Genomic DNA, 26,339 nt, shown 5'->3' on the forward strand with positions numbered 1-26,339 from the left:
ATCCCCAGCAATAATAGATTAATAAATAGTGCTGTATCCACACAATGCAATACTACATAGCACTGAAAGAAAACTGCTGCTATATGCCACATGGATTTCACACAGAATGTTAAGTAAGACAGGAGAGTGTATGCTGTATGATAAATTTATATGAAGCTAAAGGACAGGCAGAATTAATCTACAGTGATAGAAGGGTAGTTAACCTCTGGGTAGGAAAATACTGACTGGGAAGGGCCATGAGGGAGCCTTCTAGCATGCTGAAAATGTTCTCTCTTAATCTGAGCAGTGACTATAAGAGCATATACATAAGTAAAAATTTGGCCAGGCGCGTTGGCTCATACCTGTAATCCCAGCACTTTGGGAGGCCAAGGCAGGCAGACTGCTTGAGCCCAGGAGTTCGAGACCAGCCTGGTCAACATAGCAAAATCCTGTCTCCACTAAAAATACAAAAATTAGCCGGGCATGGTAGTACACGCCTGGAATGCCAGCTTCCTGGGAGGCTGAAGTACAAGAACTGCCTGAACTCAGGAGGCAGAGGTTGCAGTGAGCTGAGATCGCGCCACTGTGCTCCAGCCTGGGCGACAGAGCGAGACTGTGCCTCAAAAAAAAAAAAAAAAAAAAAAAAAAATCAACAAGCTATACACCTAAGATTTATGCACTTTACTACACTATAAACTTAAAAATTAATTTTAAAAAAGAATATAAAAAGAAGAAAAAACTGTATAGTTCCACCTGGGGATTTTTCCTAAAATCAGTGAAAGCACACAATTTGACAGCTAAGATATATCTTAGCAATTATCTAGTCCACCTCTTTTACATACTGAGATCCAAAATTGTTACATTACCATCAGAACCTCAAAACCTTTTCCAATCTATGGTTCCCCTTCATTATACCAAGGACTTAACAATACCATTAATCAGAACTCAACAAGAAAGCAATAAAATCCAGAGATACCAACAAGAAGAGTCTCAGCTTAACTAAAATAACACTAAAATAAGGTGACAAATAGTTGTTTAGGTAACAAGAGTAAGTCTACAACAAAATACACAATTTTACAATACTGAAAAATTCAGCTAACAAACGGCAAAAAGCATAGGTAGGGATTTTTTTAAAAAAACTTTCACAAGCAACAGAAATCATCAAGAAGACAGATGCCACCATGACTTGTGTTCCTGCCTCGTCAGGGTCCCGGATGTTTTTTGAAAACATCAGGTACTCTCCCATCTACCTAAAATGTACTTCCCTCAGCCATGCACAAAGTGCATGCTCTCTATAGAGGTGTCTGTCGAAGAGCTTCCCTTACCTGAGCCTCTTCCTGATATCCTTATCTATTCTCATCTTCCACCACTCTATCCCTTCACATATCTAGCACACATTACTCTGGCACTATATTGCATACTTATTACTTATCTTCCTCTCTAGCACATAGTCTCCCTGAGGGCAAGAACTTTATCTTGTTCCCTATACTACATCTTCAGTCCAAAACAATGCCTGGCACAAAGTAGAGACTCAAGTATTTGCTACTGAAATGTCTACATGCATTCAATTACTCATGAATTCAATGAATAAATGCATCCATTCATTTGTGAATGGGAGTAATTCATCAATGAGTAAATGAATATTCATAATCATTTCTTTCTCCCATGTCTCTTCACAGCCTCTGGATACGCTATAGAATTAAGTCATCTGGTCATGGAGAGACTCCATAAACAGAGAGAAGCAGTCACCATAAGGAAGACCCAGTAATGCTGAAGTAAAAACCTGTTCCCTTCTTGTTAGACCTTCTTGGGAACATCCATGTCCTCCAAGCACTAGCTTCCTGCAGAAAAACTTCCAGCACATACCATTTGTAAGGAGCAAGGAATACCTACCAAGAAATATGGAGAACAAAACCAGGTATCACTGAAACTACACTAAGCTAGGCAAAATCATTCAATTTAACCTTCAAAAATTGGGTGTCTTCCAAAAATCCAAATAACATAAATTAGGGATAAACAGAAAATACCACAAAACCAAGAAATCAAAATTAGCAGGAAACTACAATAAAGACAATATTTATTTTTAATGCCATCTAGTCAAAGTAATAAAAATGGAATATGGTATTAGCTATTTGATTATTAAGAATGACTATATTAACATAAACATATTGATAATGGTTACACATACTGCTTGCATAACCTACCAGACCAATTGATTTAAAGCAAGTTTGAATATGCCCACATCTTGTGAGGTATATGTATTTCTAATAATTTTTAACATTTTAACATCAATGCAATGCTATGAAAAGACACTTATAGGCTGGGGGCGGTGGCTCACGCCTGTAATCCCAGCACTTTGGGAGGCCGAGGCGGGCGGATCACAAGGTCAGGAGATCGAGACCATCCTGGTTAACACGGTGAAACCCCGTCTCTACCAAAAATACAAAAAAATTAGCTGGGCGTTGTGGCGGGCGCCTGTAGTCCCAGCTGCTGGGGAGGCTGAGGCAGAGAATCGCGTGAACCCAGGAGGTGGAGTTTGCAGTGAGCCAAGATCGCGCCACTGCACTCCAACCTGGGCAATACAGGGAGACCCTGCCTCAAAAAAAAGACAAGACAAGACACTTATTATTTTAAATTTTATTTGTTGGCTAAAATGTGCAAGAACTAAACATGTCTTATTCATCTATGCATCCCTAGTATCTAGCACAGTGAATGGAACATGCCCCAATTTAAATGATTATATGACTGCTTGAATAGAAGAATCGCACTCTTCCACACTCCAGGAAAAAGTAATATGAAAGCCGTTATAAATTTTTGAGCTATTTCTGGAAAAAAAGTCACATAAAAGCCAACAAACATATATACATATTATATATATATATAAATATTTAGAGACCTATACAAATATATTCCCTATTTTTACATATTCTTAAGGCAGAATTATACTCTGGATAAATAACCATATGTAATACATGTTTTACTTTTATAATTAACTACTACTGACTAGATGAAAATCAACTGCTTTTTAATCATACAGGCAGTTACCTAAAATTATTTGGCATATAAAATGAATGACCACAGTGAAAATACAAACTTTCCTTGTTTAGACTAGCCATCAAAAGGTACTATTGTTCACTTGTCAAGTGATTACCAGAAGGTCATAAAACTTGATGCTCTTCAGTTTTAATGGGAAAAGCAGACCTAAAATACAAAAGCGAAAGACAAATGGCACTCACAGCAAAGTTGTTCCTATCACATGAGCTTTGCACTCACTAAAATGTGCTTAACTCGTTGTACGTAAATTGCTCAACACTCTCACTCAGGAAATTAAAAGCAGCTTTTACTTATTATAGTAGAACAACTGTCAAAAGCTTATGACATCATTTGAATTTTCCTTTTTGCTTCATGTCACAAGTTTCAAGAACACTATTTTCTTCCCAAGTAGCTTTCAATTTGGCAACAACTGAATTCTTTCTCCAGCTGTTTTTTTAAAAGTAGTCAACTCAGCTGCTCATTCATTCAAAACATGTTCACTGGGCTTCTACTCCATTCCAGACACTCTGCTGGGCATTGCGTATTTCTTCAGACTCTTGCATATAGTATTTTTATACGTCAGTGTAACAAGCACAAAGTAATGCTATGGATTACAGTACCCCAATATAGCTAATTTATCAAAACAAGAGATCTGCTCCTGTATGAACAAGAAGCTCTACCACTAGAATAAAAAAACAGGACACCTATAGTTCTTTTGTCTCCAGTTCTAGGTAAAGCAATTAAGAAATACACATATATTAATAGAAACTAGGCACCATAGCGTGACTGTAGTCCTAGCTACTCGGGAAGCTGAGGCAGGAGAATCACTTGAGCCCAGGGATTCAAGGATATAGTGCACAGTGGTCATAACACTTACAAATAACCAACTGCACTTCAGCCTGGGCAACATAGTGAGATCTTGTCTCTTAAAAAAAAAAAAAAAAAAAGGAAAGAAAATCATAAATAAATCTTTTCCCAAATGATATCTTTTACAGGTTTTATGTGGTATAATAGATGAATCAACATATTAAAAACTCTTTACAGGTTTTTTTGTTTTGTTTTGTTTTGTTTTTTAAGGAGTCTCACTCTGTCGCCCAGGCTGGAGTACAATGGAGTGATCTCGGCTCACTGCAACCTCCACCTCCTAGGTTCAAGCAATTCTCCTGCCTCAGCCTCCTGAGTAGCTGGGACAACAGGCACATGTCGCCACGCCCAGCTAATTTCTTTTGTATTTTAGTAGAGACGGGGTTTCACCACGTTGCCCAGGATGGTCTCAAACTCCTGAGCTCAGGCAATCTGCCCACCTCGGCCTCCCAAAGAGCTAGGATTATAGGCGTGAGCCACCACGCCTGGCCTACAGGTTTTATGTGGCATAAAAGGATAAATTAAAATATTAAAAATTCTCAAAGATTAAAATTATATGTTGATAAATCAAACTGAGTGGTTTTGAATATTACTTTTTTCTTTGACTAGACTGATTTTAACATTAAAATTTAAAATATATGTCCTTTTAATTCAGACAAATATTTGAATTAAAAAGAAAAAACAACCAAGAAAAATATAATTTCATGTGCAAATGCTGACTGGGTAACCAGAAGGATCACTTACTTGCCCTTGACCTCAGTATCTTTGATAGTTCCTAATAACATCATCCAGACCTAGTAACAAAAGTTCAGTCAATGATTATTTGGCCAAGCACCTTTACAAGTATAACCTTATGTAATTATCACAACAAACTGTGTTGTAGGTCCTTCCCATGTTTACAAATGAGGAACCTGAAGTGAAGAGAGCTGAGCAATTGGGAACTTGCTGAAAGCCACACAGGTAGTAAGTAGAGGAGACAAGAGTTAAGGCAGAAATGACTAGTTAGAGTTCACATTTTCACCCTGGATGCTACTCAGCCTTCATGTCAACAATATCCTGACCCAAAATTATGGAACTGTGAACATAGGAAGCACTGTTTGGTAGTACTGATATCACCTTCACACCGTTCAATCCAAACAGTCTATCACTGGGCACATTTGTTCTCAGGCAGAAGGTTAATCAAGAACCAGCATCCATTTCATGCCAAGCATTCCATTTGACAGCTAACGTCCCATTTCACGGGCTTAATCCTCAACTTTCAGAAAACATTGTAAGTATGTTCAAATTAATTGTAATAATTATTGTTATATAAAGCTAAACCTTAAGCAGAGGTCAATTATCAAGCTACTCCAGAACTTCGGACATTCAAATCAAAGACAAAACCCAGAAAAAAACAATAAAGGTGAAAATGAGGACTCAAAAAAGGCACTTCCTAATGTTTATATTCCCAACTTACAGAAGAGTCCCACAAGCTCCTCTTCCCACTTTTCTCTTGACTGTAACTTTACTAACAATAAACTTGGTGATCTAGTTTCCAAGCCAATAACCAATACTTCCAACCCTCCTTTATACCTGCTCTATTTTTCCCATAACACCGCCTGCTAACCTACTATATAATTTACTGATGTATTATACTTATTGTTTAATAACTATCTCTGACCATTTTCCCCCAACCAAACCCCCAGAATGCAAGCTCCATGAGAGCAAGAGATCTTTATCTGATTTACTCACTGATTAAAGAGTTACCAAATGCCTCGACAGTACCTGACGTATAGCAGGTGCTCAATATTTTAACGAACATATTAAGAAATTACAAATTAGAAAGGGAAGAAATGCTAATACTAGACAAACTAACACAAGAATTGTCAGCAAGAAAGAGAAAGGATAAAGGGGACAACAGAGTAACTTTAGAGAGAAAAGCAGTGGCCCATGGCACGCGGAAATACAACAAGAGCAGAAGAATATTCCTAGGAAAATACGAGAGCCATTATCAACAGGCAAGTCCTGCTCAGCATTCTGTTTGAGAAGGTGAGGAAGAACACAATACGTTTTGGGAACATTGTCATTTTAAATGATTACAGTACATAATATCTCAGCAATAAAAACGCTTCCAATGCCTGGAAAATTTGCTTACAATGAACAATTCACTCACTGATGTCAGTCACTCCATATTTTAACTGAGGCCCACTTTAACTTTTTCCAATGGCAACATCACGTCTAGTATAAAAAGCACTGCAGGCCGGGCACGGTGGCTCAAGCCTGTAATCCCAGCACTTTGGGAGGCCGAGACGGGCGGATCACGAGGTCAGGAGATCGACACCATCCTGGCTAACATGGTGAAACCCCGTCTCTACTGAAAAATACAAAAAACTAGCCGGGCGAGGTGGCGGGCGCCTGTAGTCCCAGCTACTCGGGAGGCTGAGGCAGGAGAATGGCGTAAACCCGGGAGGCGGAGCTTGCAGTGAGCTGAGATCCGGCCACTGCACTCCAGCCCGGGCGACAGAGCGAGACTCCGTCTCAAAAAAAAAAAAAGTACTGCAGACTGGAGCGCGGTGGTTCACGACTGTAATCCCAGCACTTTGAGAGGCCAAGACGGGTAGATCACTTGAGGTCAGGAGTTGGAGACCAGCCTGGCCAACATGGTGAAACCCCATCTCTACTAAAACTACAAAAATTAGCTGGGCGGGGCCAGGTGAGGTAGCTCACGCCTGTAATTCCAGCACTTTGGGAGGCCAAAGCGGGTGGATCACAAGGTCAGGAGATCAAGACCATCCTGGGAATGGTGAAACCTCATCTCTACTAAAAATATAAAAAATTAGCCGGGTGTGGTGGCGGGTGCCTGTAGTCCCAGCTACTCGGGAGGCTGAGGCAGAAGAATGGTACAAACCCCGAGGCAGAGCTTGCAGTGAGCCCAGATTGTGCCACTGCACTCCAGCCTGGGCGACAGAGCGAGACTCCGTGTCAAAAAAAAAAAAAAAAAAATAGCCAGCAGTAGTGGCAAATACCTGTAATCCCAGCTACTGGGGAGTCTGAGGCAGAAGAATTGCTTGAGCCTGGGAGGCAAAGGTTGCAGTGAGCCAACAGGGCACCACTGCACTCCAGTCTGAGTGACAGAGTGAAACCCCGTCTCAAAAACAAACAAACAAACAAAAAAAACCAAAGCATTGCAATTTCAGGACATTGCTCTGCCACTAACTACTCATGTTACCTTAGGCAAATTAATTAATTCTTTAAATATGAGACATTCATCTATATAATCCTAAAATCCTTTCACCTCCAATGTTGTATGATGGTATGATTTTGTGATCTGAGACAAGTTTTAGGAAGTTACTGACCAAAAGGAACTTTGAGTTAAATGTTGGCTTGGCACAGTAGCTCATACGTGTAATCTCAGCACTTTGGGAGGATCATTTGAGGCCAGGAGTTCAAGACCAGGCTGGGCAACATAGCAAGGCAAGGCCTCCTCTCAAAAAAAAAGGGCCAGGTGTAGTGGCATATGCCTGTAGTGCCAGCTACTCAGGGGACCAAGGCAGGAGAGACTGCTTGTACCCCGGAGTTGAAGGCTGCAGTGAGCTATGACAACACCACACTCCAGCCTGGGTGACAGAGCAAGAGCCTGTGTCAAACAATGAAAAGGAGGGAGGAAGGGAAAAGAGGGGAGTGGAAGGGAGAGAAGAAAGAGAAGGAAAGAAAGATGAATATTTCCAGTGCTAGTTTTAACTGCACCCCTTTGGATCTCCCCAAAAAGGAACATGCTTGGGATGTAACAGTGTCTCTCTCCAATAGTAAATGATTGAAAAGCTTTGGTCATTTAACTACTATTAGCAACAAATGTCTTGTCACAGACCTTGGGACAGACTACAATGCACAAGTGTGCCCTGACTTAGGAGCTGCTTAAAGAAACTGGCTTCCTTGATCGAATTATACAAATTGCCTAAGCTCTCTACTTTATTCAAGTAAGTTAGCCGGGCTTTAAAAAATAAGCTTCAGGCCAGGCACGGTGGCTCATGCCTGTAATACCAGCACTTTGGGAGGCCGAGGCAGGTGGATCACCTGAGATCCGGAGTTTAAGACTAGCCTGGCCAACATGGTGAAACCCTGCCTCTACTAAAAATACAATATCAGCCAGGTGTGGTGGTGCACGCCTGTAATCCCAGTTACTCGGGAGACTGAGGCATGAGAATCGCTTGAACCTGGGAGGCAGAGGTTGCCGTGAGCCCACATGGCGCCACAACATTCCAGCGTGGGCAACAGAGACTCCGTCTCAAAAAAAAAAAAAAGAGGCCGGGTGCGGTGGCTCACGCCTGTAATCCCAGCACTTTGGGAGGCTGAGGCAGCCGGATCACGAGGTCAGATCAAGACCATCCTGGCTAACATGGTGAAACCCTGTCTCTATTAAAAAACACAAAAAATTAGCCTGGCGTGGTGGTGGGCACCTGTAATCCCAGCTACTCGGGAGGCTGAGACAGGAAAATGGCATGAGCACAGGAGGCGGAGCTTGCAGTGAGCCAAGATCACACCACTGAACTCCAGCCTGGGCGACAAGAGTGAGATTCTATCTCAAAAAAAAAAAAAAAAATTGCCTAAAGCATTTCAAAATGTGGCCGGGCACAGGGGCTCACACCTGGAATCCCAGCATTTTGCAAGGCCAAGGCAGGCAGATGGATCACCTGGGGCCAGAGTTCCTGACCAGGCTGGCCGACATGGTGAAACCCTGTCCCTACTAAAAATACAAAAATTAGCCAGGCGTGGAGTCACGCGCCTGGAGTCCCAGCTACTTGGGAGGCTGAGGCATGAGAATCCCTTGAACCTGGGAGGTGGTTGTCGCAGCGAACCGAGATTGCACCACTGAACTTCAGCCTCGGCAACAGAGGTAAAGACTGTCTCTAAATAAATAAATAAATATTAAATAAATATTAAAACGTTTCAAAATGTTTGGATCTTACTCTCATTCTAATTCTGTTAATTATATGCCAGAGTTAAATATTTATAAAATACAGTTTCAGTATCCCTAATCCAAAAATCTTAAATCTAAAAGCTCCAATGGGCATTTCCTTTGACTGTCATGTTGGCACTCAACAAGTTTCCAATCTTGGAGCATTTTTGGATTTCAGATTTTCACATAAGCTATACTCAACCTGTAGCACCAGCAGGTTCTCAGGTGGCACTGCTTTGCTCAACATCATTTCTTTATAACTTCAACGAGTTTGAGACCAGCTCGGGCAACATAGCAAGATCCTGCTTCTATAAAAAATAAAAAACAAGAAACAAAAATACGTTGATGATTTAAAAAAAAAAAAAAAACCCCACCTCCTGGCCAGGGCTACTGTCTATATGGAGCTTGCAATTCCCCCCACGTCTGCGTGGGTTTGCTCTGGGTCTTCCAGTTTCCTCCCACATCTCACAGGTGTGCACGTTAGGTTCACTGGCATGTCTACATGGTCCCAGTGTTAGTGTGGGTGTGTGCCTGAATATGCCCTGTGGTGGAACAGACTCCTATTCAGGGTGAGTGTCCAATCTGCGCCCTGAGCTTCCAGAATAGGCTGCAACTCCCTGCCACCTGAACTGAAATCACTGGGTAATTATCTTACTTCTGTTTATTAATCTTTCTTAAATGTATATATAGCTCACATTTATTTCAATGTTTAATATCAGAAGTGCTTTGGTTTTTATTTAGAAGTCTGGTGATGTTTTGTGATCAGAAATAGGCTGCAGGAACTTAACTCCTGTTTACATCAATTGATCTAGGGTAAAACTGGTCTCCTTGTATGTCATTTCAGCTATGACTAGAGTTTCCAAAAACTATTAATGACATTAAGTGAGAACTTACTGTGTATGCCTATATATGATTGTCTGGTCTTTGCATAATTGGAGAAAGTCAATTCTGTAATACACTGAAAAATTTTCTAAATATAAGTTATTACTTTCATATACAAAAATGTAAACCATTAAGAGGGAAAAAAATGAAGATGAAAACTTCTCGAGATTAAAGTCCAGAAACTATTTAAATTCTTTAACAAGCAAAGAATCACTTATAATTATCCTTTTAAGGCCTCAATGAAAATTACAATAAATGACAGAAAAAGAAGCCTTTATTCAAGCTTCTTGGGCTGTGAACACACAACTTGCACAGAGAGCTGAGCCAGGAGGAAAGAGCAAAGGGTTCTCGATCTACACCACCACCTGGTGGCAGAGTGAGACAGTGGCACAGGTTCCAGTCTCCTTTCAAGCCTCCATGGGGTCAGAATGGATTCATCACGACCTTTCCTTTCCACACTCATCGTCTAAACAAGTGAATATACATACATCTGAATATATAGATAACGATCCTCAAAATAAGCATCCCTCAGAAGTAGATATCGCCTCCTATTTCCATCTCTCATAGGAAGTTCCTTGAACTAATTTCAAAAACATTATAGGCTGGGCACAATGGCTCACACCTATAATCCCAGTATTTTAGCAGGTTGAGGCAGGAGGATCATGTGAGGCCAGGAGACCAGCCTGGACAACACAGCAAGATCCCCCTCTACAAAAATATTTAGAAATTAGCTGGGAGTGGTGACGTGCACCTGTAGTCCTAGCTACTTAGGAGGTTGAGGTGAGAAGACTGTTTGAGTCCAGGAGTTTGAGGTTACAGTGAGTTATGATCACACCACCTGCACTCCAGCCTGGGCAAAGGTGGAGGAGGAGGAGGAGGAGGAGGAGACGGCGGAGACAGAGGAGATGAAGAAGAAGACAAAGACGACGAAGAAGACGAAGACGAAGATGAAGAAGAAGAAGAAAATAAAATAGATGGCAATGGATTATAGCACTTCATATAAGGCCATGAGCCTACAATGCTATCAAAAGGAAAAAAGATGGTGAGAGGTAGGGAGTTGTGAATACAGAGAGAAATTTCTTCATTACAGAGAAACAATTTCAGCTAGTAAGTGTAGAAACAATAATACAATTAGACAAATCACCGTTTTGCTACCTCTCCCACCTCTCCATAATAACTACTCAGGCAAGGATCATCAAAGGATGCTAAAACAAATGGACAACAGGTTATTGGGAAAGAGGTTATTCCTCCTACCTCAGAAATATTATCACAGTAAGGGTACAACATGCCCTTAAAATGAGAAGATCTAATTACAAAGAGAAAACTATAAGAATAATAAAGAGGCTGGGCGTTGTGGCTCGCGCCTGTAATCCCAGCACTTTGGGAGGCCAAGGTGGGCGGATCATGAGGTCAGGAGATCGAGACCATCCTGGCTAACACGGTGAAACCCGTCTCTACTAAAAACACAAAAAATTAGCCGGGCGTGGTGGCGGGCGCCTGTAGTCCCAGCTACTCTGGAGGCTGAGGCAGGAGAATGGCGTGAACCCGGGAGGCAGAGTTTGTTACTGTTGATCACGGAGTGAGATGAGATGGCGCCACTGCACTCCAGCCTGGGTAACAGAGCAAAGACTCCGTCTCAAAAAATAAATAAATAAGTAAAATAATAATAAAGAGAGCTGATTAAGCAAACCAAGTGACAATAGACTTAAATGTCCCTCATCACAAATGAAGGACAACCGACATTACATGCTGCTTGATATGATACAGTAAAACAGTAAGACTGGCACAACCCCTAGAGGAAACTGACAATATGGAAAAAGCTGAACATCTGCACACTCTATGACACAGCATTTCTATTTGGCATACATCAAACAGAAATGTGTCCATATGTTTACTAAAAGATATGTATAAGGATATACTTATGCAGCACTTTTCACAGTAGCCTCATACCAGGAACTACTAAAATTCTCACCAACAGTAGAAAGGGATAAATTCTGGATTAGTCATACATAAAACACTACACAGCGATGAAAGTGAACAATCTACTACAACAGGCAAAATAATACAGATGACTCACACTACCATAATGTTGGCCAAACACCACCACACTCAAAAGAGTGGGATTCTACTTACATTAAGTATAAAACGGGCACAACTAATCTGTAGTTTTACAAGTCAAGAGAATACTGGTATGATGGAAAAGAACAAACAGGGGCTTCTGAGGAGTTAGTAATAATCGATTTCTTTTTTCTTTTTTTTGGAGGACAGAGTATCATTCTGTCACCCAGTCTAGAGTTTAGTGGCATCATCTCAGCTCACGGCAACCTCCGCGTCCCAGGTTCAAGCGATTCTCCCGCTTTAGCCTGCTGAGTAGCAATTTCTTAATCTAAGAGGTAGTTACACATGTGAGTTCAATTTGTGAAATTTCATCTATCTGAACACCTATGCATATTATTCTGCATATACATTACACTTCAATAAAAAGCTTTTTTTTTTTTTTAAGTACACATCACCTACACCTAAAAACATGCAAGCTTTTAAAAACCCTTAAGAATCTGATTACTAGGCTGGGCACGGTGGCTCACGCCTGTAATCCCAGCACTTTGGGAGGCTGAGGCGGGCGGATCACGAGATCAGGAGATCGAGACCATCCTGGCTAACACGGTGAAATCCCGTCTCTACTAAAAAAAATACAAAAAAATTAGCCAGGCGTGGTGGCAGGTGCCTGTAGTCCCAGCTACTGGGGAGGCTGAGGCAGGAGAATGGCCTGAACTTGGGAGGCGGAGCTCGCAGTGAGCTGAGACTACAGCCTAGGTGACAGAATCTGATTACTAGAGAACAAGCGAATTGTGAATACAGAACATTCTAAAGATAATTGGGTTAAATGTCAAAGTCATTAAATGAAAAAATCAAAAAAGATTACAGAAACATAATACTCATAAACATATCATAAACACAATACAGTTCATGTAAAATGTGTGAACCGTGACTGGATCCTATTTTCATTCATCTATAAAAGCTATATTCTATTTTGGGGCCAGGCACAATAGCTTATGCCTGTAATGCCAACACTTTGAGAAGCTGAGGCAGAAAAATTGCTTGAGGCCAGGAGTTCGAGACCAACCTGAGCAATAGAGCAAGACTCTTACCCCCACAAAAAAAAAATTAAAAATTAGCCTGGCATGGTGGTCCACTCCTATAGTCCCAGCTACTCAGAAGGGAGGCTGAGGCAGAAAGATCACTTCAGCCCAAAAGTTTAAGGCTGCAGTGAACTATGACCATGCTACTGTACTCCAGCCTGGGTAACCAAGCAAGACCTTGTCTCTTTAAAAAAAAAAAAAAAAAAATTAAAGGTATTTCTGGTACACTTGGAGCATCTGAATGTGGACTGTGATGTTACAGAATTTCTACAGGTTTTAAAGAATAAATATTGTGGTTATATAAGAGAATATACTTATTCTTAGGAGATGCATGCTGAGCACATTCAGGCGAAATGTCATAACATGCACAACTTACTTTCAAATGGTTCAAGAGAGAAAGATAAAGCAAACCTGACAAAGTTATTAACAACTTGTGAACACTGGTGAATGGAGTCTGGATGTTAATTATATTCTTTCAATTTCTGTTCAAAAACTCCAAGTTTCAAAGTCGAAAGTTAAGGAAAACAAGTCAATATTATAGAAAAAAGTTAAGAAGCTGTCCTAGAATAAAGGAATCTAAGATGATATCACAAAATGTAATAAACTTTGATTAAACACTAAATCTTTTAAAATGGGAAAATGTAAAATAAGCACTAAATACTAGATATTTACAAATTATCATTAAGTTTCTCATGCGTTATAATTATACTGTGTCTTGTAGAAGCACATCTCATTTATCGAAGATGCATGCTAAAGAATTTAGGAGTAAAATGTCATGATATATAATGGATTTAAAATGACTCACACACAAAAAAAGATAAAGCAAAGGAAAACTAACAACTGTTGAAACTAGGTGAGGGGTGTAGAGGTCATTATACTAATTATACTGATTATACTAATTATACTGATTATACTAATCAGTAAACCATTCTTTCAATTTTCCTTTATGTTTGATAGTGTTGATAATAAAATTTGGAAAACAATTAGTCAGTGAATGCGGAAGTGTGATGAGATTACTGGGTTTATGACTAGCCTGTTTTTGAGACAGTAAAGAAGAGATGACAGGTCAACTCTAGTTATTCTAGGAAACCAATGGCACATATTAGACAACAGTATTTTCTACAGAATAACATCAATAAAATTTCAGCTAAAATCTCATGTTTCTATCACATAGAATTACTGGTATCCTGAAAAATAAAGATTCTTAAAAGTTAGTTTTATACTGTATTATAAACGAGACAGGTCACATATTACTCCAATTTATATTACATTATTTTCTGAAAATCTGGTATCTACCTGAATGATTGAAAAGAGTCATGGAAACACACGCACTGGATTAATTGACAAAGTCCTGTATTATTTCACTATTTGCAATTATATGCTACTTTTCTAAAGATGTTGAAACGGCTCCATTGTCTGAGGTATACACCCTGGTTCTCCGTCACGGTCAAGAAAGAATTCAGGACACGGACACTCATGAGGAGTGGGTTTAGGAGTAGAAAGTTTAGCAGACAAAGAGAAAAAGAAAAGGTTTCCTCAAGATGAGAAAGTGGGACGCCCAAAAAGGGTCTCCAGTTTGTGGCAGAATGCAATTGGTTTTGTAAAGAGGTTTGAGGAGGTGGTGACTGATTTACATAGGGCTCAGGGGATTGGGTTGATCAGGTATGCCATTTATATAGCCCTCGAAGACTGACCCTCCCACCCTAGTCTTTTATTATGCAAATGTGGCCTCCACCAGGTGGTGGCCATGATACCCGTACATGTGATTTTACATGGAGGTTACCATGATGCCCGCACACGGTGGCAACAGGGAAAAGAGGGCAGGAGAGGCCATACTGAATGTACCTAGATTCCAGGTACAGCTGCCTGCATTTACATATAAAAGCTCCTAGTTTGCATATCTATGCCTGACTCCTCAGGGTGCTTTCTGTTAGAGAAGAAATGGTTTAGGGTTGCTTTTTATTAAAGGAAAATTCCACTGAGAACTTTTACCCTTTCTGGTTGCCTAAAAATTATTTTTTAATAACGCCTGTATTAATGTTACTAAAAAGAATTGCTTAGAATAGCCAGGCAATCTATATTTATCTTCTCATCAAATTTCTCAAAAAATAACCTATTTTTCAAAGTATTTAAATGATTATTTTACAGAGTCAAAATGGACTTAATGCACTGATGTGGTTGGTTACCTGAAATCTTCAAATAGGCATATTAACTGTTGTTTAAATGTTTTCCAACAAAAAAAGCAAAACATGTATTTTCTTGAACATAATTAGTTTCCCCTCTTATATTAACGAAACTACATCACAGTGTGATACTATACAGAGTCCCTTAAAGTAAGTCAGTAGAACGCAAACTTCTCAAAGAACTTTTTTGGCTTCTCTTTCTGCATTAGAGCAGTCAGTCCCACAGATAGTGCACTCTCTATCTGGAAGCCAAGGGTTTGCCGAGTGGAGGAAGAATTTGTAGGATGAAAACACGGCAGGTGAAGAACCTCATCTGCAGCAGTGACCATCTCCTTATATAGAACTATCACTGCCAGGCGTGGTGGCTCACGCTTGTAATCCCAGCACTTTGGGAGGCCGAGGCAGGTGGATCACCTGAGGTCGGGAGTTCAAGACCAGCCTGACCAACATGGAGAAACCCCGTCTCTACTAAAAATACAAAATTAGCCGGGGTGGTGGCACATGCCTGTAATCCCAGCTACTCGGGAGGCTGAGGCAGGAGAATCACTTGAACCCGGGAGGCGGAGGTTGCGGTGAGCTGAGATCGCGCCATTGCACTCCAGCCTGGGCAAAAACAGCGAAACTCTGTCTCAAAAAAAAAAAAAAGAACTATCACTAGGGCAGTTGGCAGGTTAATCCCTGTTAATGAGCCCCAAATTTAATTATCTTACCTGGACCAGAGGTGTCATTCAAAGAGAACACAAGAGTGGCAGAAAGATTTGGGAGAGAAGGGAGGAGCAGTTGGTGAAAGGGGGTTCCTCAGAGCTCTTTATTTGGAAAAGAGATATGGGGAAGTTCAAAGCTAAGAACACCTGAAAACAACAGATTCTGGTGGTTAGCAATTCAGAGGCAGCCAGTAGTTCCATTTAAGCAACAAGCTTAACAAGTAAAGGGAACCAGGAAAAGATGCAACTAAGAAGAGCCCTCTTGGGGTCAGAACAAACCTCGAAAACTGGACTTCAAAAACTGCCGGAGCAAATGGGCCCAAATTTAATTAATGCAGACTGTGGAGCAATTTATGCCCTAGAAGACCATGCCCTAGAAGACCATGCCCCAGGAGACCACTGAAATCAACAGAGCACTCAGTCAGCAATCAGTGGAAACTAAAAGCTGGGTGTGACACAAACAGTGACAAACATCTTTTGTTGTGTTTTGTTTTTGACAGAGTCTCCCTCTTCTTGCCCTCGCCCAGGCCACAGTACAATGGTGCCATCTCGGCTCACTACGACCTCTGCCTCCTGGGTTAGAGTAATTCTCCTGCCTCAGCCTTCTAAGTAGCTGGATTATAGGCACCCTCCACCATGCCCAGCTAATTTTTGTATTTTTAGTAGTAGGACCCTCCAGAGGGTTTCACCATGTTGGCCAGGCTGTTCTCAAACTCCTGACCTCAGGTGATCCAACTGCCTTGGCCTCCCAAAGTGATGGGATTACTGGCATGGGCCATCGTGCCCAGCCTCAGTGGTAAACATTTTAAAAGGATCAGGGAGAGACAAAAAGAACACTACTAAGACCACCGACATCCAGGATGACTGTGCATATGACCCAGGCTGAGCCCTCCAGGGAGCCACATCAGAGGCTTCTCATATATAAATGCATACTCTCCTTTCTTCTCTTCACTGACTTAAAAAGCAATTGTAGGCCGGGCGTGGTGGCTTATGCCTGTAATCCCAGCACTTTGGGAGGCCGAGGCGGACAGAACACGAGGTCAGGAAATCAAGACCATCCTGGCTAACATAGTGAAACCCCATCTCTACTAAAAATACAAAATATTAGCCAGACATGGTGGCACACAGGTAGGTGTAGTCCCAGCTACTCGGGAGGCTGAGGCAGCAGAATCGCTTAAACCCGGGAGGCAGTGAGCCAAGATCATGCCACTGCACTCCAGCCTGGGTGACAGAGCAAGACTTCGTCTCAAAAAAAAAAAAAAAAAAAATTGTAAAAACAATATGTAGATAATTGTACCATTGGGACAATAACATAGAGAAAAGTAATATACTTGACAATAACTTCATTAAGTAGATAGGAACAAAACTATACTAGAAGGTAATTTGAATCCATAGAACAAATGAGAACCAGAAATAGTAAATAAACTGGTTAACGTAAGAAACTATAAATAACTACTTGTTTTTATTCCTTTTCTTCTTATAAAAGACACAATTACATAAAGGAATAATTATAACTATAATTATTGAATTTGTAACACAGATACATGTAATACGTATAACAATAATGGCACAAAAAAGGGAAAGAGGGACTAAAACGATACAGAACTAGCATTTTTCACATCTCTCTGGAATTAAGTTCGTATAAATCTTAAGTCAATTGTGTAAATTAAGATCTCTATCTTAAATACTAGAGTAGCCACTGATATTTTAAAAATATATAGTGAAAAAAATCACTCAAGAAATAAAAATGTTACACTAGAAAATATTCATTTAGTACACTAGAAAATATCTAATGCAAAAGAAAGCAGTAAAAGAGGAACAGAGGAAGGTCGGACGCAGTGGCTCATGCCTGTAATTCCAGCACTTTGTGAGGCCAAGGCAGGCAGATCACCTGAGTTTGAGACCAGCCTGACTAATATGGAGAAATTCGTCTCTACTAAAAATACAAAATTAGCCAGGCGTAGTGGCACATGCCTATAATCCCAGTTACTAGGGAGGCTGAGGCAGGAGAAGTTACTAGGGAGGCTGAGGCAGGAAAATCGCTTGAACCCGGAAGGCGGAGGTTGCGGTGAGCCAAGATCACGCCATTGCACTCCAGCCTGGGCAACAAGAGCAAAACTCCGTCTCAAAAAAAAAAGGAACAGAGGAAAAAAAAAAAAACAGACATATCAGGGAAATGGAAATGGAAGTAAAATGGAAGGTGTAAATTCAACTAGTTCAATCAAAACATTAAATGTGAACTGACTGAACACTTCAATGAAAAGGGAGACTGTTCTCCCTTTGGACTTTAAAAAACCGAAAACAAAAACCCAGGTCAATTATATGGTGTCTAAAAGATGCACACTTTAGATTCAAAGACACAAACAGACTGAAGGTAGGAGGAAAAACATGTATCATGCAAACAGGAATCGCAACATGGAGTGGCTCTACTAAGAGCAGACAAAATAGATTTTCACCAGGAAATGTTCCTAAGAATATAGATAATTCACAGAATGCAAGAGTCTAATCACATACATAAGAGATTTGTACCCAGAATACATATAATGAACTCCTACAACTCAGTAACAAAGACAACCCAATTAAAAAATGAGCAAAGGGTTGGAATACGCAATTCTCCAAAGAAGAAATGCAAAAGGCCAAAAAGCACAGGAAGGGAAATGCAAATCAAAACCATAATGAGACACCACGTTACACGCACTATGAGTAACGTAATCAATTTTAAGAAAAAAGAGACACAAGTGTTGGTGAGCACATGGAGGGAGAAAGTGGAGCCCTCATCCACTTCTGGTGGGAATGGTAAATGATTTCGCTCTCTGAGAAACAAGTCTGGCGGTTCCTCAAAAGGAAAACACAGTTACCACATGACCCAGTAATTCCACGCATAGGTATACACCCAAGAAAATACACATCCACATAAAAACAGGAACATGAAATGTTCATAACAGAATTTTCTATAAAAGTCAAACAATAAAAACCACCCAAGGCTGGGCACAGTGGCTTACGTCTGTAATCCTAGCACTTCGGGAGGCTGAGGCGGATCACCTAAGGTCAGGAGTTTGAGACCAGCCTGGCCAACATGGTGAAACCCCATCTCTACTAAAAACACAAAAAAACAAATTAGCCAGGCATGGTGGTGGGTGCCTGTAATCCCAGCTACTCAAGACACAGAGGTTGCAGTGAGCCAAGATCATGCCATCGCACTCCAGCCTGGTTGACAAAAGCGAAACTCCGGCTCAAAAAAAAAAAAACAAAAAACAAAATGTCCATCAATGGACGAGTGGAAAACAAAATATAGTATATCAGCCAGGGGCAGTGGCTCACATCTGTAATCCCAGCATCTTAGGATTACAGGATTTGAGACCAATCTGGCCAATGTGGCGAAATCCCATTGCTACTAAAAATACAAAAATTAGTCAGGCGTGGTGGCACATGCCTGTAGTCCCAGCTACTCAGGTGCCTAAGGTACAAGAATCACTTGAACCTGGAAGGCGAAGTTGCAGTAAGCCAATGTGGCGCCATGCACTCCTGCCTGGGCGACAGAGCAAGACTGTCTCCCCCACTCAAAAAAAAAGAAAAAAACAAATCAAACATGTACAAAGCATTAAATAATATACATTTTGCTGGGTGTAATAATGGTACTGTGTTATATATTTTTTAATGTCTATATTAATAACTTTTAATCTGAGACTAGAGTTCCCTTTTTCTTTTAAAGAAACTAGGTAATTGATCTTATACAAGTGCCCAAGTGTCATTTTAACATATTCCTTTACCCCTCATATTTTCTGTGAACTGGTCAGTAGAAGCTTGGATAGATCCAGATTCAATTTCTTTAGCAAGAACATTCCACAGGTGGTGGTTTATACTTCTTACTGGATTACATTAGGAGGCACGTTATCTGCTCCTCCTACATTTTTAGTCAGTTAAGATACACACTTAAGGACTTACATATAAAACAATATGTCTGAGATTTGGTATAAAATAGCACAGCAAAATAATAACAAAAAGGTATGGAGAGATAGATGAAACAAGAATGGCAGCATGTTAAGGCTAGTTGAAGACTGCTGGTAGGTATGTGGCAGTTTAACTATTTCTAAAATATTATTTTTTTAAAAAATCTGGCTCCTACCTAAACCTCCAAAAGCCTCATCCTTTGGTCAGGCTCACACCTGTAATCCCAGCACTTTGGGAGGCCAAGCTTGGTGGATCACCTGAGGTCAGGAGTTCAAGACCAGCCTGGCCAACATGGTGAAACCCTGTCTCTACTAAAAATATAAAAATTAGATAGGTGTAGTAGCGCACACCTGTAATCCCAGAGACTCAGGGGTCTGAGGCAGAGGAACTGCTTGAACCTGGGAGGCAGAGGTTTCAGTGAGCCAAGGCTGCAGTGAGCCAAGATCACACCACTGCACTCCAGCCTGGGAGACAAAGCAAGAATGTCTCAAAAAAAAAAAAAAAAGCCTCATCCCTTATTACCTCCTAACATGTACTCTATGTTTTGGCCACACTAAACTAAGTATTAATAGTAGTTCCTCAAAATGGCGTATAATTTCACCATCCACACCTCTGCATAGTCCTGGTGCCCAGAACACGCTTCTCCCTTTTTGTCCTGGCAAACACCTACTCATCTTTCCAGACTTGGCTCAGATGTCACTTCCCTCAGAAAAACCTCTATAACTTCCTGTCTCACAATAAGCTGGCTGTCCCTACTAATCCAGTGGCTAATTCTAAAGGCACTGGAATTACATACCTGTCTACCACCCCAATTCAGACTATGAATGCCTTTAGTGCTGCTCTAAGTGTACATAAAGGGACTTCCCAGAAGCCTGAAGCCTACTAGGAGAAGTCCCTAGGGAAGTCTTGAATAAACACACTGGGCCACAGAAACATTTCATCCCAACTATTCCTACCTGCTAAGCAGAGAGGTACAAAGGCACCATCTCCAAAGCAGTAGGAAGGAGGAAAGTTCAGAAAGGAGTAAGACTCCCTGAGAATATCAAAGGAAGCTTCTTAGGCCTAGCAGAATCCTTACTATCCGCAAATGCTATCACCTACAGTGGCATGGATCAATAGGAAACCTAGGACACAGCTTCTCAAAACTGAAATGTGCATATGAATCCTTTGGAAACCTAGTTTAAGATGTAGATTCTGGCCAGACGCAGTGGCTCACGCCTGTAATCCCAGCACTCTGGGATGCCAAGGCAGCAGATCACAAGGTCAAGAGATCGAGATCAACCTAGTCAACATGGTGAAACCCAATCTCTACTAAAACTATAAAAATTAGCCGGCCGTGGTCGCGCGCGTGTAGTCCCAGCTACTCGGGAGGCTGAGGCAGGAGAATCGCTTGAACCCGGGTGGTGGAGGTTGTAGTGAACAGAGATCACGCCACTGCACTTGAGCCTAGCGACACAGCAAGTCTCCATCTCAAAAAACAAATGAAGATGCTGAGTGAACAGGACTGCGAGTCTGTGTTCCAGGTGCTGCTGATGCTGCAGGTCTGCAGATGACACTTTAACCAGAAGACTCTGGGGGATCTGGGAAGTGAGCCCTTTCTCAGGGAACATGCAGCATTAACTCCCATCCTATTAACCCTCTCTTTTTAGCTTACACATTGTGTCATTAAAAAAACAAAAGCAGTCAAAAAATCAAAACTCTAAGTCTTCTGTATCCGTCGGCCTCTCTCTTCCAACATATCATGGTTCTACTGTGACAATGATGCCATCTCATTCATTTCAATATCTCAAGCCTGGGAAAGACAGGCCCTCAAAAAATGCCTGTTAAATCATATTACATCTAACAGAAGGTCCCCAACTTATAATGGTCGGACTTACGCTTTTTCAACTTTACAATGATGCAAAACCATTCCGTGTGTCACTTTCAGTACAGTATTCAATAAATCACATGAGATATTCAACATTTTATTATAAAATAGGCTTTGTGTTAGATGATTCTGCTTAACTAAAGGCCATTATAATATGTGTTCTGAGCATGTTTAAAGCAGGCGAGGCTAAGCTATGATGTTCAGTAGGTTAGGTGTAGGTATTTCTTTCTAATTCACTTGTTAAGATATTTTTGCTTATTGGTCTGTCTTTCCCATTTGATTATCAATTTCTTGAAGACCGAGACTCCTCCTTTTGTTCTGTGGCACAGTCTGGCACACAATAAATTCAGTAAATGACTGTTAACCTAGGGTGGATGACTGACCATATAAACCACTACATTCAGGTTCCTAGAGAAGACACTGAGAACGCATCCTGAATTTGCAATCCTTTTTTCTAAGGATTTAAAATGCTCACATGTATGACTCATGTGAGTGTTCATGGAAGTTCAGTAATACACACTGAAAGGGTCATCAGCTCCACCTGACAAGTAAGAAAACAGCACATATTATACTTCTTCCCAGACAACCTTATCAACACAGAAAACAACAGTTAACAAACAATACCTCAGTCTTCCCACATTCATCAGGTAGATCCTGGTGTATGGCCACTTGATACTTGACATACAAAGAAAAGGACTGGCTGAAAGACGACTTGAACTCTGGGTCCTCAAAGGAGGCAGGTACTAACCTCACCTTCAGAGCAAGGAAAATACAAGCAAATGCTATTGAAACATCTCTAACTGATGATATGCTTCTGAAGGTGAGGCTAGAGTAAGATCTCCGCAAATCCACACCAAAGCTCAAACTGGAATTTGTCATGAAAAGAAACCCTAGACTGGGCGGACTGGCGCAGAGACTGAAGTGCTAACTCTGTACTAAAACTTATGAAAATCTCAAAATCATAAGAGCCAACAATTTGTTCTTCTTTTTTTTTTCTCTATCCACTTATTGTAGTTTTCTGCATAAACTAGAGTCAATATTGTTGTTAATCTCGTGGTCATGATCACTACTTTTGCTATCTCTACTTATACTAAGTGTTTTAAGCTTTTTTCCTTTACAGATTTTTCTTGGGTCATTTAACTTACAAAATTATTAGCATATGAGTTCTTCTATTAAAATGTTCTACTATCTGCCTTTTTTAGTCCCACTCAATTGTGCAAGGGTAGCACATTAATAAATAATAATTTAGCTGGGATCAATTCTTTCTACATAGGTCTTTCAAATACGGATAAAGAATTAAAATCATTTTAGGCAAAGTATGTATCTACCATAAAAATATAAAGTTTCCTGCATTTTCCTCATAGGCATTTTAATTTAGAGCTCTATTACTATCTTTTAGATAAATGCATCTAAAATAGTGATTTTAAATAATTTTACATATTACTTTCCACTCTGAAATTATACATAGCTGGTACTTAACATGGCACTAGGTAAAATTTGCACTTTCAGAATGTCCATTAATTCAGTCTTAGGTATTTGCAGATATGCTGCAAATTGAACACAAATAAAATGTAGCACAAATAAACCAAGATTTCATTAAATGATATTAAGTGGAAGGAAAGCTCTGTTTGCACAGGAAAATTACACTTGGCCTGCTGACCTGGCTCTCGGTTGGCGTATCAGGTGAGTTCTTGTGAATAACCATCTGGTAACGTTTATAGACCTGGTAAGACTCCAGAAGTGTAGCTTTGAACTGCGAACTTGGTGGAGATGATCTCACCACCCTCACCTTCAGAAGCAGTTAAAAAAACAAGTTCACTAATTCATTCATTTATTCATTCAGTGGAATATGCATTAACAGTAACTCCCATCCAAGAAACCAAGTTTTAAGAATCATTAAAGCAACTAAATATTTTAATATTAAAAACAAACCAGTTAGTAAATAAAGAAAAAAGTTATTTTTGTAACTTACAGACTCATTAAGAAGACAGAGGAGGATGCCCTCCAAACTCTAAGCCTCAGCTTTCATGACTGAATTATGTGAGCCTGCCTCTATTGTAAACTGGCAGAGTATTTCCAGCACTCGTACACACACGACACACACATAAATAAATAACCTCTAGTTGTGCACAACTACCAGTAACTCTAAGAAAGACTAAAAATATGAATACATTTTTTGGACACTCATTCATCATTGCTAACCCTCAACTTAAAACTCTGCTGTTTAAGCTTAAAAGACCTCATAAAGTTTTCCTACTTCATAGCATAGTTAACAACCATGACTCTGAAGTCACATTTCCTTCATTCAAATCTTACAATGTCACCATGTTGCTTAAGTAACCTTGTAAAATAAGGATAAGTTTAAAACAGTAATTGCATGCAGTAATGGCTAACATTTACTTTAACATTATTTACTAGCCACTTAAAATGTATTAGCAAAACAGAACAGTAAAACAGTCAAATGCAATGCAACGAAAACAACTGGAAACTTGACATGTGTGCCGTGAGGGGTAATTTTGTGAAGAAACAGCGACACCCAGTGGTAAAAGATCTCTATACATCCTGAGTATCATTACATTCAAAAAGTAAAAGTAACCACTGGACAACTGTTATGTTAAGCGTGCTTGGCCCCCTGAATACATTACTATTTATGATCAAAAGATAAAAGACACCTTGTAAAATATTTTAAGTAGTGTATTCAACTCTGTTTACAATTTTGGAAGGAAAAAAAATCTGTATCCAAATCAGAGTAGCCAAGGAGTTATAAAAGCTAAAATCTGGCGGGGTGAGGTAGCTCACACCTGTAATCCCAGCACTTTGGAGGCAGAGGTGGGCAGATCACCTGAAGTCAGGAGATCGTGACCAGCCTGGCCAACATGATGAAACCCTGTCTCTACTAAAAATACCAAAAATTAGCCGGGCGTAGTGGTGGGTACCTGTAATCTCAGCTACTCAGAAGGCTGAGACAGGAGAATTGCTTGAACCCGGGAGGCGGAGGTTGCAGTGAGCCGAGATCGCGCCATTGCACTCCAGCCTAAGCAACAAGAGTGAAACTCTGTCTCAAAAAAAAAAAAGCTAAATCCTCTGATAACACATATATTGAATTAAGGCTTAGAATGCATGAAAGTTAATTTTTATTATCAGGACTTTAGTGGTATTTTTAGACGAAGTAAGCCATAAAATTCAAAGGCTGACCAGTTACTAATTACATATGAGAATAAGATAAAAATCGTTATGGCTAATGTTTTTGAGACAAACGTTTGCTCTGTCTCCCAGGCTGGAGTACAGTGGCGTGATCTCAGTTCACTACAACCTCCAGCTGCTGGGTTCAAGCAATTCTCGTGTCTGATCCTCCCTAGGAGCTGGGATTACAGGTGCACACCACCACGCCCAGCTAATTTTTCTATTTCAGAAGAGACAGGGTTTCACTGTGTTGGCCAAGCTGATCTCAAACACCAGACTTCAAGCGATCCACTCACCTCGGCCTACCAAAGTGCTAGAATTACAGGTGTGAGCCACCACATCCAGTCCTGGTTTTTTTATATATGAGAAACTAATACTGAGAAATCTTGATCTGATCGAGAAATGTAAAAAAATTTGGAAAAAAAGGAGGAATCTGGCTCTAAAAGGATTCATATTATGCCCAAATTGGTTTGGGTACTAATGAGAGAGGATTTCAGCAGTACATTTGAGCCCTATTTAGATAATTCCTAACTGCTAGCTTATGTATATGACACCATTTGCTGTCTTTACCAAGATCAGAATATTATAATGGAGAAAATAGTGATTTGCCTTGTGTAATCCATTGTCTTTTACTATCTAAACCAAAACTGCTAAAAACACAATTTTAAAGAGTATTTCTTTCATTTTAACTATTAAATTTCAATCAAGGTAGCATGCTAAAATTGACACTGTTTTCACAAGTTTAGTGGCCAACTATCTGAAGTATTCTCAAAAAGTCTTTTTTAAAAAAGGGAGTTTCTCTCAAATAACAGTTAACTTAGTAAATTCAAATGTTACTTCTTCCCAATTCTCTTTAATTTCTTTTAAATTCTCATTCTTTACCTAGCAAAACATCAACTGGTTAGAACTTCAAATAAAAATAAACGATATGCTCAAATAAAAAAAAATCATAATAAAACAAACAACAAAAGTCCTTCAAAGTACCTCTAACTTGTGTGATGCATTCTCTGGTAAAGATTCAAAAATTAAATCTTCGAGTGATTTGGGCTGGTTGGATTTAGCCTTTGGTGGAAACAAAGATGGTGGGTGACCTTGAGCCTGGAAACCCTCAAGTTCTCCAGCTGGGTTCTGCTGCATGAGTTTTAACCTTTTCCTTTCTTTCCGGATTTCCTTTGCTTTTCGACACGGAGGCTTACTCAAATCAGCCCCTTTGCCTAAAAAGAATTTTAAAATATTAGACCAAGCACATTTGGTTCTAGAAAAGTATTTTCACATGTCTCAAAGATTCTACAGAGTAAGTCCAAAGAGTTCCAATGGTTAGGCTAGCTTTGGGGTAGATGTTTCAGAGGATCCCGATACAGAGCTATAAGTGGATCTAAAATTCTACCTTAGAAGTGAGAGTTGGCCGGGCGCGGTGGCTCAAGCCTGTAATCCCAGCACTTTGGGAGGCCGAGACGGGCGGATCACGAGGTCAGGAGATCGAGACCATCCTGGCTAACACGGTGAAACCCCATCTCTACTAAAAATTACAAAAAACTAGCCGGGCGAGGTGGCGGGTGCCTGTAGTCCCAGCTACTCGGGAGGCTGAGGCAGGAGAATGGCATGAACCCGGGAGGC

General features: G+C 40.3%; 1 protein-coding gene across 5 annotated transcripts in view; it reads right to left on the reverse strand.

Moving 5' to 3' along the window:
* Window positions 1–26,339, reverse strand: part of ATE1 (arginyltransferase 1) — a 183,678-nt gene that overhangs the window by 130,466 nt on the left and 26,873 nt on the right. For 3 of the 5 annotated variants that reach the window (XM_025396388.1, XM_025396385.1, XM_025396389.1), the window contains 2 exons: window positions 25,707–25,936; window positions 22,164–22,292 (listed from right to left, as the gene is read on the reverse strand). In XM_025396388.1, the coding sequence (XP_025252173.1) occupies window positions 22,164–22,292; window positions 25,707–25,936 (359 nt within the window). Of the gene's footprint in view, window positions 1–22,163; window positions 22,293–23,199; window positions 23,329–25,706; window positions 25,937–26,339 lie in introns of all 5 variants that reach the window. The other 2 variants (XM_025396387.1, XM_025396390.1) reach the window with 1 other exon arrangement.

Source organism: Theropithecus gelada, chromosome 9, assembly GCF_003255815.1.
Source record: "Theropithecus gelada isolate Dixy chromosome 9, Tgel_1.0, whole genome shotgun sequence".
Lineage (NCBI taxonomy): Eukaryota > Metazoa > Chordata > Mammalia > Primates > Cercopithecidae > Theropithecus > Theropithecus gelada.